Source organism: Caretta caretta, chromosome 2 (assembly GCF_965140235.1).
Source record: "Caretta caretta isolate rCarCar2 chromosome 2, rCarCar1.hap1, whole genome shotgun sequence".
Classification (NCBI taxonomy): Eukaryota; Metazoa; Chordata; order Testudines; family Cheloniidae; genus Caretta; species Caretta caretta.
Genome location: NC_134207.1, coordinates 231,650,889 through 231,664,904, shown reverse-complemented (window position 1 = coordinate 231,664,904; position 14,016 = coordinate 231,650,889). Strand labels below are relative to the sequence as shown.

The window sequence follows — 14,016 nt, the reverse complement described above, 5'->3', positions numbered from 1 at the left end:
ATTCCTTCCCCTAACTTTCAGGGCTGTACACAACTTAGGCTTCTCTTACCTCTGCCCACATCTCCTTTTATCTTTCACCTTGTCTTTACTCCACCCAAAATGCTAAATTAACTTTACCCCTTAATCTCCTGTCTTTTATCTTGGCCTTCTTCAACACCACTCTCTATGCCTGGAAACCCCTTCCCAGCTGTGCCTTCAAACTTCCATTGCCTCCTCCTTTGAATGTCTCATAAAAATATTTCTTACAAAGGCCTCAGATCCTTATTCCTCCAGTAGTTTTATACATGCATGCTCATGTGTGCAAGTTTGGGTGCATGAAAGAAGGCAGGAGTTAAATACTGGAGGAGGAAGAAGGAAAGACAATGGTAAACAAAATTATTTTTTCTAGTGAAAATACATAGAGTTGGCAATATTTATGTTTGATTCGGGTGTAGGGTTTATTATTTAAATAGGTAAGTGGATGTGTTATGCATGCATTACCAATTAGGTTAGCAAGAATGCTTTAATAACCCTCTTTTAATAGGCTACGTTAATCAGTCATGTGACAACCCCATTTATCTGCACATTGTAAAACCTTATAAATTGTAGAAAACAGGAGTAAATGAGTGGAAAAATACAGTATATAAATAGAGCAAGTAATACTATAAAAACATTTCCCCCCCAAAATTCCAGAAATCCCTTTCTAGTGTACTGTGACTGCAGGAGCCACAGGCATATCTGTTTTAAGCCACTGGGTTAAGAAGATACAAAACAGCAGTTTAGCAAAGAAGGCAGAGGATGCACTGAAACTAGACAGCCTTTCAGTCCATTTTTTCCAAATGTCTACCAGGCTATCTTTGGGACCAATGACAAAAATGTGCTGTAGCACTTCAACAAATAAAACTTTACTCTTCCCTAGTTTCTGATAGATCAGTGAGAAGAATCTTATCATGTATTCGTCCATTTCCAGTTACACTCCCTTGTATCCAGTTGTTAATGTACCTCTATTCAATTTCTCCATTAAAGCACAAAGCAGATATATGCAGGGTTTTCAGTGCTTTTGTTACATAAGCTTTTTCTAAGACACCCACTGAATAGACAATATCTGCTTCTACTACTGACTACTTCCAAATTTGCCAGAGTACTTAATTTATCAACAGAAGTCATTCTTCTTTGATATTCTGCACTGTAAGAAACAAAATGTTTGTTTGGTAATTGGTTTCAAGGTCAACACAGGATCAGGATCATAATGTCTGTAGAACACTCCAGTTTTCTTTAAGAAACATGTTACTGATTATCTGTCACATTAGTGATTATTACTTTGTAGCATTCTACAAATCAAGCTCAGACCTCCAGTATTATGCTTTGACATACCTTGCAGTTTTTGCTCCTTCTGCTTAGCTTGGGACTGAAAATCCTGGCCTTCTGCTCCGGCAACTGAGGGAATGAGCTCTTTATGAAGATGTAATGACCAGATGGCCCTTGCAAGGTATGATCAGCAGCTGGTCCAGGGCCAGATTTCAGGATGCTGCCAGTTCTTAGATTCCAATCAAAGTCATCATTCTGATCCTGCTCCCAGGCACAAAGATCAAATTCAAAATCACAGTGCCCCATGGATGTACCTGAGAAAAATAAAATATACTGTGTAAAAATATGGGTAGATCCAAAGAACCAGCTTATAACCAAATAGACAAACAAGTGATTTATCTACATCCTCACAAAGACAAAAACATGGACTTGTTTTATTAATGAGTCTTTTTAATAGACAAGTGGTTGGTATACTATCATAAAAAGATGGCTGATAATTAGATAATTTTAAAAGGATTTCTGATTACCAAACAGCCTCTGTCCTTTAATTCTAGCTTATTTTCTCTAACCATTTGCTCTCAGTAAGAATTAACACACACATTTTAATGGGCAATATGCAAATCGAGATGCTTATAACTGAACATTATTTTATGTCTATACATAAAGCTGTCAAAGTGTGATTACATGTATATGTATAAAATGCATGTTTGATACTTCCTGTACAGTTGTTTCACAAGTTTCAAGTACTTAGATTTTTGTAAATTGATCAACATTTTAAGTCAGATATTCTTATAAATTTATGTTGACAGAATTACAATATTCTAAGAGTTTTAGCTAGATTTTCTCATAATTTGCTGATAATTACAAACCTGAACCAAAGCTCACTAAAGTTAATGGTCATTTTTGTATTTACTTCAGTAGGGTTTGGATTAAACCACAAATAATTCCTCTTGTTGTTGCTGGAAAGAACATATTTTGAAGCTAAATTCTTAAATCAGGATGGCTCATTTGGTTTGACAAAAGAAGAACTCCCAAAAGCCTTCTCTTAAAGTACAAACAGAACCTGAGCCTTTTCAGAGGTCTGATAAAGTTCAACATCTAAAAGGTAGCTGTATTTAAGTGCCATCTGTTTAGAAGTCTCAGGAGAGAGGCCAACAATTCTTCAAGCCCTAGAGATGGGCTTGCCCCAAAACAACATGGCCAAACACTCCCAAAATTTCTCTACTGGAAATGTAACTTTCTGTGAAAAAGAAGCAAGGAAAATTCAAAAATTATCAATGAAAATTCAAGCAAAATGTGTTTATTTTTCTGACAATTTTTGTTTGTGAATATAGTGTAGACTAATAATAATAACTAAAAAGTCTATGTTGTGCTAAAAGGATTAGCACATAGTCATTCAAAACATAATAATAACTTTGAGTTATGAGTAACTGGCCAACAAAATTCATAAGGCTACTGCAGCCACTATGTCTGTCCCTGTTCATTTCATTGAGTTTTAAGACTCCCACACTTGCTAAATCCATCTCTCTTTAGTAAAGCACTTATGTACATGCTCAAGCTTCTTTCATATAGAAGCATGTTTTTCTGAATCAGGACCTGAAACTATGCTGATATTTAATATACCAACTAATGCTGCACATATTATATGTAAAATCCCCTTTAGCAAGTACCTCTATGTTGAACTGTGAACCAAGAGATATAAAGACAAAGCCAACCTGTTGCTTCTGGAGTAACGGAACAGGGCTAGCGAATTAGCTAGTTAATCAGTTTGACAACAGTTGAATAATTAGGAAAAAAACTATTTTATATTAGGAATGTTATGTATGTGGTCAAAATTATATTGGCCCCACATGACCTACATGAAACATCTGTATCAAAAGAGGTAATTAAATAGAGCAAAAGCTAACCTATTTCTAAGCTAATGTCCCTTTCTAGTCTGAGAATTTCTGAAAAATTACAATTTCAATCTTACAACTGGGGAAATGAAAACTTAATTCTGAAGTATATTGTTAGCTGGCAAAAGTAACGAGCAAGATGCTTTGGAGAAGCTCTATGCTCTATGATGATTGTTTTGCCAGCATTTCAATGTAAATTAAAGCTTCGGGGCCTTTATTATATATATATATAGGTATTATATATATAATAAAGGCCCCGAAGCATATATATATATAATGAAGCAATTTGAAATAGGTCATTCTTCTAGTAAAAATGGAGTAGAAAACTAAAAACTCAGATTACAGTTGAACTGCTTAGTGATACTGCCATATTCCTTTTCACAAAACTACTTTACTTATGAGCAATAAGGTCTCTCTTTATCAGACAAGATGTGCAGATCTTCTCTTCCCAAAACTGCACCCTTACCCAGGAAACTTATAGCCAAGGTTCCACCTGCTTCCTGGGCCTCTCCACCCACATGTTTCATGTTGGGAGGGTGGTACCAGGTTCTAAGCCCTGCTCTCCTCCCCAGCCTCTGAACTAAGATGTGGGGACACTTCACAGGGGTGGGGGTTTTATTTCCCTCCTGGACAAAGAGCCAGGTGCAATCTGGGCCCTAACAATTCATTTACTAAATTGACAGAAGTATTGTTTTCTTAGGGTGAAATTCATTCCTACAAACACAGTGGGACACCAAGTTACCAGGATTTGGTAGGGAATTCACTGTGGGAGAGAATAGAAATGGAATTCATTTCACCCAACTCCAAAGGCAGGTCAGAGGGTGGCTGTGCAGCCCCTCCAGTGGCACTTGTCCAGCCTCTGGGCTCAGAAAAACACTGCTGCCCTTCTGAGTCTCTTTCAGAAGGATATGCATACAGTAAACATGTATCCTGCTTTTAGCCCACTTCCTGTAGGCACTTCCACATCAGCTTATTCAGAGCTGGTTCAGAGATCCCCTCTGGTGCACAGTAAGCCTCAGTGTACAATAAAGATGCCTGCAGTTTCCTAACACTGTTGTAATAATGCTGCAATATATTCTGCTGTGATGACATCATTCTGTGGTTATTATACTCCTGTGTAATTACACTAACAAAGCAGTACTAATGATACACTCCAACATATTACAATATTTGAAGAACAATAGCTGTGACAAATTTAATCAGCTATAGAATGACCAGTGCTTAACATATTAGATGCCTGATAAAAGCTGTGCCCTGATCATTCTTTCAGCAGCAATCTGCAGGGATAAATCCCAGATATTTGAAAGAGCTGACTGTCCTCAGAGTAGCCTTAGTCTGCCCGGTAACACTTGTAGTACCTGATCTGCTTTCCAGCACAAATATCCAAAGTTAAAAATCCATCCTCTGTAAAGTGTTGTAAACAAAAACTCCCTTTATGACAAGACACACCTCTGTACAAAAGTAAATCCTTTATCCACAGGACGGATTCACATACTGAACAACATACTAGCAATAGTGTCTCAGAAGCATCATCTTTTAGAGCACTGTTACATTAACTGTCTTTGTGGGTATTGCCTTGCAATATTGCTCTGTTAATGTTTTGGGTCATCATGGATTTTGCAGAGATTATGGGCCAGATTCCCCCAGTCTGGAGCAGAAAGGTGTAAAATCACAAATTTCTGAAGCAGTCTGGCTCTCTGCATTCAGGGGAGGCAGTGGTATCTAGAGTTATGGCCAGGGATCCATAAAAGCCCATTACTGAAAGCTACTAAACAGATGTGCTGAATCAGCATACCCTTCAGGCTTCCTGCCCCCACTCCCATCCTTGGTGAGCACTACCAATTTCTGGTTTTCTACACTTGAACCCTGCTGACTTTCCTCCTCTAAGGGCTCCACAGAAGCCAGCACAGACCTAAGACTTCTGGGGCAGTCTTTTTCAAACAGTCATTTGCAGCTTAGCATTTGGTAAAGGGATCCTTCTCTGGTGGCTCCACAGAATGAACAATTGTGACAAACAGTCATGGGTGGGAGCGGGAGGGCGGTATCCTTTAATGGCTCTCTGTTATGAGGCAGACTACAGAATGAAAAAAAATGGAAACAGTACTTTTCTGGGGTAAATTAGGATAGACTTTACCATTACATAAAACTAGAAAAAAGCTCACAGTTGAAGAAAGGTCATCCTTAGGTCAAGCCTGGATTATGACATGAAAAGAAAACCCTTGTTATTGTCCATGAGAAGGTTTGAATAGGATATACATACCATAAAACTAAGTATTGTAATGGTAATGGGCACCAACATCTTTTGTAACCATAAATATTTACAGAAAAAGCAATATCAAAGTCAAATATCTGGACTGCTTTTCTTTTTACTTAAGTTTATGTTTCATATTTATGAGAATTTTCTTCTGCCAAGCCACATCAACAGCCAATCCAAAACCATCAGTCCCAAGTATTACTGACAGAATGACCACCTAAATCCGGTTTACACAGAACAAGAGTTTCACCATGAACTGAGAGATGCGAAATCTTGAGGATAAATTGCAGAATGCATAAGCATGTACTAATCTGATACTTCTGGTGATCTGAAAGAATGAGTCAAAATGAGTTTTGTGATCTCAGCATATAGCCTCGTGGATACTTTTCTTCAGTACAAAACCACTAATCTACCATGCCTGGCAGTCTCCATTGTGAGTCGAAACTGGGATTGCACAGGAAATCATGTTAACATTCACAGAGACAAGTTTGTGGGGAAGACTGTATAGCATCTGCCTACCTTATATCCCTTATGTGTAGGCTCAAACCCAAGCTATAAAGGCCCCACTTTCACTGCTATCAAATTCACTGCCAATTTTTTCCCCCATACAAAAACCTATTAGACTGTAAATTTGAGCAGTCAGCAATATTAGGGTTTGATTTATATTTCTGTCTCTAGAATGGAAATGGAGTCAACCAAATGCATAACTTATTTTGTACCGTTTAAATGAGTACACAGAATCAGAAATATAGGTACATCTTTTCTGTTCTTTTCTTTTGGGAAATTTGCCTTGAAAAAACAGACTAATCTTTATTTGTTATCATCATCCAAGGTAAGATAAAGACTCAGGACACAAGCCACAACTTTTATATGCCATTTCAACTGACTTTTCACCGTATTCACAAAGGTGAATGCTTTCTTCAATAAATATTTTTAGACATTGTCTCATCCTGTTTGTGCAGTACTGATTAACCTGTAGTTGGTAAGCTTATGTCTTTGATCTGGTAACCAAATTTTAAAATATAAGAAGGGACTATTAAAAGTTATGGAGTCACAGAAATTTATTGAGAGCAGAAGCGAGCTGATCAACAATTTATTGCACACTGAAAATTAGATTTGACTACTTGGTCCTTCAGTTAGTTCGAAGGAAAATTAAACTATGAAGCACACATCTGCTGTTCACTTTAGTGATCAAGATTTTAACGAGTGAGGTGGCTGCAGTTTATGTATTTTTAAAAGCATTTTTTTAAAGATGATTTCATGAAAAACAACTGAAGTCTCCAGATTCTAGCTCCAGTCTCTAAGAATTTCATCTGTTAACATTCAGTGCTGTGAAGAGAAGAGGATGTGAAAAGGAGGCTTGGAGCCACTGTTACCAGAGCAAGTCACATTAGAATATGTCACAGAAATAATGTCCTCAGGGGACAGGGGAACACACAGGAGACATTTCTGTCCATTGTTCTCTTGTTGGCAAATTATAGCTAGCTGTTCTCTAATTTTTTCATTGAAAAAGTATCAGAAAACGGAAGGAAACACTAGTACGCTCTAGCACCTATTAAATTCAAGAAAAAAACCACTTAGAAAAAACAAAACGCCACATACATTGTTCAGGCAACATATATGTTGCAAAGTACAATGACAATAAATTGTAAAGCTAAGTTAAGTTGACCATTTTGCCAAGTCTGTGTTTTATGGTGATACTATGGGTCAGACTCTGAGACCCTTATTGAATGTCTCTTTGAATAAGGTGTTACTAAACCAATGGAAAGGGATCATAAGCTTGTTCTACATATTTAACAGTTGCATGGAATTGGGCCATATGTCTAATGAACACTGCTATAGAAACTTTAGGGCTGATTCTGGCCCTGCTCTTTCAATTTGGGCCATTCCAGTGTTTACATCCAGTGACTTTATTGGAATTCCTTCTTTTTAGAGTATATTAGGAATGTTCCATCCAAGTGTCTCGGATCTGTTTGTTTTGATAGACAATGTGATTTCCACAAAAGAAATTTTCTGCAGGAATATTTCAATTTTGCCAAAATGTTTCAACTTTTCTGTCAGGAAAATCAAAACAAAATACTTAGTTTCAGGTTGGGCCAACCAAAATCTAACCATTTAACTTTTTCAAACTGAATTGAAGTGTTTGGTTTTGGATCAGTTCAGCATTAACCTGGGTCTGCCTGCGGTGCCTTGGTGCCTCATGGGAGTTGTAGCTTAGGTGCCTCATGTCCCCACTCTCCTCTGTGGAATGGGCTCCCCAGCTGGATCACTTTTCCCATGATGAACCACTGTTTCCCATCTGGCTGAACTATCATAATGCATCATGGGAAATGCAGTCTCACAGGGGAGCCTGACCCACACAAAGAATGAGGACATGAGGCACTGAACTATAACCACCAGGAGGCACTGCAGCAGTGCAATGGTATTTAAGCTGTAACAAAATGCTTTGATTTGGTTCAACAAATTAAACAAAACATTTCAATTTGGGAATGTTGAAACATTTAATTTCAATTGAAAATACTGAAATTAAGTGACATTTGCAAACCAAAATATTGTTTGTTCTGAAACAAATATTTTAGAACTTTCCGTTCTACAAAAAATATTGATATTTTGACTTATCTGAATTCAGAATGAAAACAAATGTGGAACTTAGAATTTTCCACGAGATTGAAAATTTTAATTTCTATCTACTCTACTCCTGGTTTACAGCTGTGTGAAATCAGAATCAGTCCCAGTATGTCTACACTGATATCACCATTCATGGAAACCAAGGAAAATGTTTGTCAGTGCAGAAACCAGAAACAGTGGGTCAAATCCTCAGCTGATATAAATCTGCACAGCTCAAATTATTTTAAACGGCATTACACTGATTTCCTCTAACTGAGAAACTGACCTGATGTTTACTGAATGATCCCTTCTTTGTCATAATCTAATTTTTGATGAGCTGTGTTCATAACATTTACAGAAACAACTGGTTGTAGTGTACCAAACAATACAGATTTGCCTGAATTTACCAAGATTTTATTGACAAAAGAGGCTGCCAGCAATTCTGATATATGGTATAGTGTGATCCAATCCTCTAGAGAAGTACACTTTTGATATGAAGTGCTGTTTTTGAATTTTAGACTGAAGATACTGTTTGTTGATTTCTGCTGAAAACTAAAGTTGTCTGGTATTCATGAAAGAGCTAAGAGACTTGGCAATTCCTGAAACATCAAAGTAAGCAAGGTTCCTAAGATCCCAGATGTATTTTGCTTGACATGTTTTTTGCTTTTATTTTTTCATGTGGAAATCAATGATTTGGTTCTGTTTATTTTAAAAGGCAGAGTGGTTCTCTCAATTAATTTAAGTTGGGAAAAAATCGTGAGCAGCAAATTTTATTTTGCAAGACATGCTTTCAAATTAAACAGAGAAAAAACCCACCGATCCAAGGAATATACTTACATTATTAACCTCAATTAGTTGATGAACTGCCAATAGCGTTGCTGCATTGACAATTCACAGCAGGCACAGTTACTTCTGATAATTAGAGTAAGGAACTACCAGACTTACTGCAAATGTTAGGGTTCTCATCTGAGTTATCAGTGCAGTCATTCACAAAATCACACAGATTATCCTTTGGGATGCAATACTTATTGGCACATGTGAATTCTTCAGAAGTGCAGGGTCTGTCTGGGATCAGCAAAGGGGAACAACCTTCAAAGGAAATATCATCCACTGCCACATCTCCCACATAACTGACACCACGTTTTGCCCTGAAAATAATCTAACAAAGAGAAATTTCAGTGAAATATTGAGGGGAAAGTATAAAAACTTGAAACATGCCATGTGTGGTACACAAAACATGATGTATCTATGCTTCCTGCAAGTTGCCCAAGTCTTCTAAATGTTTAGTTCTAGATATTGCTCTCAGTTCTTACTGATGTAAATATAAGCTGCATAAACATGAATCAGTGCGTGGTTTATGCCTCAAAGGTTGATGTTGTAAATATTGGAGGAGCCACAATCCTACAATAACAAAGGGCAAAAAAGAAAAATACATTAAGTGTACAGTTAGAAAGCAAGGGGCTGATCCTGTTCCCCTTGAAATCAGTTGCAAACTTCTCAGTGACTTCAATTGTGTTGAAGGTTTTTTATGTTTGTATTCTGAAGAGTGTAAAATCAGATGTTTTAGACAGATCTTTAAATAAACATATGAATAAGAATCAGTCACAACCCAAATGCATGGATGCTTAGGTTTACCATTTATATGGTATGGTGCTATATCTGCAAAAGTGCTGCACAGATATTAATTAACATCACTTGGGACAAAATCCTTCCATGAGTACAGAAGACCCTTCTGGAGTGGAATCAGCACAGTTCTGCTACACAAGGGAAAGACAGGGATAGGACTGGGTAGAATGATCCTCTTCCCCTTCCTTTTTTCCCACCCTTTCGCTCTCCCCACTATTCTGCACAAACCTGATTGGCTGAGGAGTGCAACTCCAAAACGAGGTCATAAGATGAAGTATGGACCACCAGGGAGAGTTTGAGCTAATGACCAGATGGGGGACAAACCCAGGAAGATTTGGAGAGACAACAAAGAAAGAGCAGTGCTTGCAGTGGCAGAAGCACTGAGCGGAGGCAGAGACACCAGAGTGCACGGGTGCGGAGTCTGAACTCGGAGGTGCTTGGAGGAAAGCCTGCTGCTGCTGCTGCTCCTGCTGCACTGATGCTTGCAAAAAGGGGAATCTTACAGACACACAGCCTGGAGCGGACAGGACAGCTGAGACCACAAAGCAAGACCTGTCTGTTTGAGCTCACAGCGCACACCAGCATCAGAGTACTCAGATAGGTTGGACGGACCCAACGGGCTGTGGCGGGGCAGAGGGTTGCACTGACATGGAGCAAAGAGTCTCTGTGTGCCTAGCCAGGTGTAGGAGGGTTTATGTACTGTGTATTAATATGCAGCAGGATTAAAACAAAAGGAAGTATTTCTTCACACAATACACAGTCAACCTGTGGAACTCTTTGCCAGAGGATGTTGTAAAGTCCAGGGTTCAAACAAAAGAACTAGATAAATTCATGGAGGATAGGTCCATCAATGGCTATTAGCCAGGATGGGCAGGGATGGTGTCCCTAGCCTCTGTTGTCAGAAGCTGGGAATGGAGAACATGGGATGGATCACATGATGATTACCTGTTCTGTTCATTACCCCTGAAGCATCTGGCATTGGCCACTGTTGGAAGACAGGATATGGGGCTGGATGGACAATTGCTCTCACCCAGTATGGCTGTTCTTATGCTTTTATTCTGTATCAAGAGCAAGGGAGTCTGTAAACCCCTGCTAGAATTCCGACCCAAGTCTACTCCTGGCTTTACCTTGGTTATATAAAACTGTAGTTCTCTTGTTAAGCATGGTGCTTGTTCCAGGGGTTAATACTGACCCTCAAGAAGAGAGTGTTGGTGTTTGTGCAGAGGTGTGTGGCTGGGAGCGGTGACCCCTTACCTAACCCTGATAACTCCCACCTGACAAATGGGCCCAGACCCTTCTGTCCATGTACCTCCCAAACCCTTCTGCCTGTCCCATCTCTTTCCACCTCACAGCTCCTCATCCTACTCTCCACCCCTCTGAGCTCCACATCTAAATCCAACCTTTCCAACCCTGCCCTTCCTTTCTCCCCTCCCTACTGCTCTGTGAAAACCTGATTGGCTGGTGGGGAGGTGCCACTCCAAAACAAGGACACCCTGGGAGGGTTTGAGCCAATGAACAGATGGGGGTGTGGGACAAGCCCAGGAAGGTTTGGACAGAGAACAAAGAAAGAGCTAAAGAGCAGCAGTGCTGAGCTGGGGAAGAGAGACAGATGCATAGACTGGAGCTAAAAAGGCACCTGAGACCACACAGCAGAACCCACCAGCTTGAGCTCACAACCCAGGCCAGTATCAGAACGCATGAATATGTTGAACTGACCCAAGGGGGATGGGCGTTGCTGTGGGGCACAGGGGTCGGTGGGTGTAGCACTAGGAGTTGGGGGTGGGAATGTGTTGTATGCTGTATTAGGGCAAGGGAGTCTGTATAACACCTGCCAGAGATCCTATGATGAGTCTACTTCTGGCTTTGTCTGGTTTAGCTAAAATTGTTGTTCAATTGTTAAGTGTGGTGCTTGACACTGACCCCTAGGAGGGAGGGGGTGTGTGTGTTTGTGTGGAGACACAGGGGTGGGACCTAGGACCCTATCCCCAGCCCTGGCAGTGCCCCACCTGACAAAGAATTTGGGGAAGCTGTCACACAAGTGAGGTTCAGGCTAGGAGAAGTTCTGCAGCTACATGGATCCTTCCACCTAAGAAAAGGTATGCAGGGCCTCCACTCAGTAGGCTGGAGTAGCAGCGACGGAGATGTTCCAGGGGCTAGGTTACCTCTCTTCCCTCCCTCATAGATTTCACTAGTGTCCTGCTGAGATACTTGGTCTGGGGACCTGGGAGAGGATTTTGTTCTTAATATTCAGAAGACCAACGTGAACTGAAGAGCTACAAAGTGTGTAGGGTGAAAATGGGAATGATTAAGCTAAAATGAAATCTAGAATTGACTTAATGGGGGACATATGAAATAGAAGCACAAACCTGAAAATCAGAGCGAATTCCTAAGAACACTTCTGCTCTGTTCCACTGAGCACCTTGGTAGCCACTTTGAACCCAAAGGACAGACGTTACATCACCAATTTTACTGAGTACCTGGAAGAGAAATTGTGAATTCCAGGTCACATGAAATCTTTCTCAACTCATTAATATAAATATAGTCATTTCAGTCAGATTTTGCCCTTAAATTAACCCCATCCCACACTTTAAAACAATCAGTGGAAAATAATCATGATTGTGACCTACTAGTATGTAAGCCTGATGCTACAGGTTCTGAGCAGGTCCTGTGTGCACGCTGAGTTCAGTGCTTTTTGTTGCCATTGACTTGAATAGGAGTGGAGAGCACTCAGCCCCAAACAAGAGATGCTCAGCAGCCAATAAGTTCAGGACCCATGAATGCAATAAAGAAAATAATCTTAATGGCAAGAATAATAAAAGGTCTAAGAGTTCATATGGGAGGACAAGTTTATTTATGGATAAATGGGATGTTTCCTGTGTAGTTGGGACACCAAAACACTCCTAGAACTACAATGGAATAATCTAATAGACGTATTTCAGAGTGGTAGCCGTGTTAGTCTGTATCAGCAAAAATAATGAGGAGTCCTTGTGGCACCTTAGAGACTAACAAATTCAGTGGCTTGGCTTATGCCCAAATAAATTAGCTAGTCTCTAAGGTGCCACAAGGACTCCTCATTATTTTTGCTGATACAGACTAACACGGCTACCACTCTGAAATACGTCTATTAGATTATTCCATTGTAGTTCTAGGAGTGTTTTGGTGTCCCAACTACACAGGGAACATCCCATTTATCCATAAATAAACTTGTCCTCTCAATCCAAAGAACTTGATCTGTTTGGACAATGGCAGGTGCACAAAATATCCTCCTAATGTCTTGCCTCAGTGAATAGTCACTGAATTGGGGAGACACTTCTCCACATGAGCCAGCATTCCTAAATGTGCTTCTCTCTGACTTCTTGAGCATCTGAATTGAACTAAGCTGATAATATTAGGTAGATGGAGCGTGTCAAGCTGTCTCTCCAGTCAGTACTGACAAAACTACATCACATCCCCTGTTTCCAGAACTGCCTCTCCTCTCAAGGATTTATCATCTTCCCCTCACAGTGTAATCCTATTTTTGAGATCTAGGATGACCTAGATGTTTTTCACTTTAATGAAAAACTGGCATTTTTGAAAATTTATGTAGTCCCAGAAGTGTATGTGATGCTGTACAACAGGTAAGCTGTGCCAAATGAATAACAGGGTCCTCGCCCTGAAGAACTTTCAGTCTAGAGACACAAGAGGGAAGAGTGCAATACATTAAAACACAAGACAGACACAGTGGTGCATGGTGAGATGCTTCACAGAACATATGGGGTTTCAGAAGTTTGGGTTTTTTTAAACAGAGGATGGGGATATTATTTTCCAAGCATAAGGGGTGACAAGAAAGGAAAGCGTCTACAAATATCCTCCATCAATAATGGCTTACAGATATAGGAAAAAATAATGGAGAAAACAGAAATGTACATTATAATACATCTACATGTTTTCATTGTTATCTAATGTGAGAATAACTATGATCTTCTCAAAAAGCACAATTTGACTTGGATGTTTCTTATTTTTTTCCTTACATTTGCATATTTTATGACTGATTAAAATCCAAGCATATCTATTTTATTTTTTTAAAATGTGAGAAATTTCTAATCTTTGAAAAGACTCAATCTTAAGAGATATAGACAGCCCTGGGAAGGAATAGTATGACAGAAGTACTTAATAAATATATACTCAGGTTATACTAGCTCAGAGAGGATGATAGAGCAACAAATTAATATCACAACACCTCAGTGTCAGTTGTTATTATTCTGTGGTTTTATTTGCCTGAATTTTGACAGTGGTTTTAGTGGCATGGTTTAAAATTCACACAACATAACCCATTCATGACTTTTCTCTTTTTCTAACCTTTCCACA

General features: G+C 39.3%; 1 protein-coding gene across 1 annotated transcript in view; it reads right to left on the bottom strand.

Moving 5' to 3' along the window:
• Positions 1–14,016, bottom strand: part of MALRD1 (MAM and LDL receptor class A domain containing 1) — a 468,338-nt gene that overhangs the window by 235,819 nt on the left and 218,503 nt on the right. Inside the window, exons 24-26 of the mRNA XM_075124752.1 lie at positions 12,036–12,146; positions 8,989–9,202; positions 1,354–1,601 (exon numbers count right to left, since the gene is read on the bottom strand). Coding sequence (XP_074980853.1) covers positions 1,354–1,601; positions 8,989–9,202; positions 12,036–12,146 — 573 coding nt within the window. The remainder of the gene's footprint in view (positions 1–1,353; positions 1,602–8,988; positions 9,203–12,035; positions 12,147–14,016) is intronic.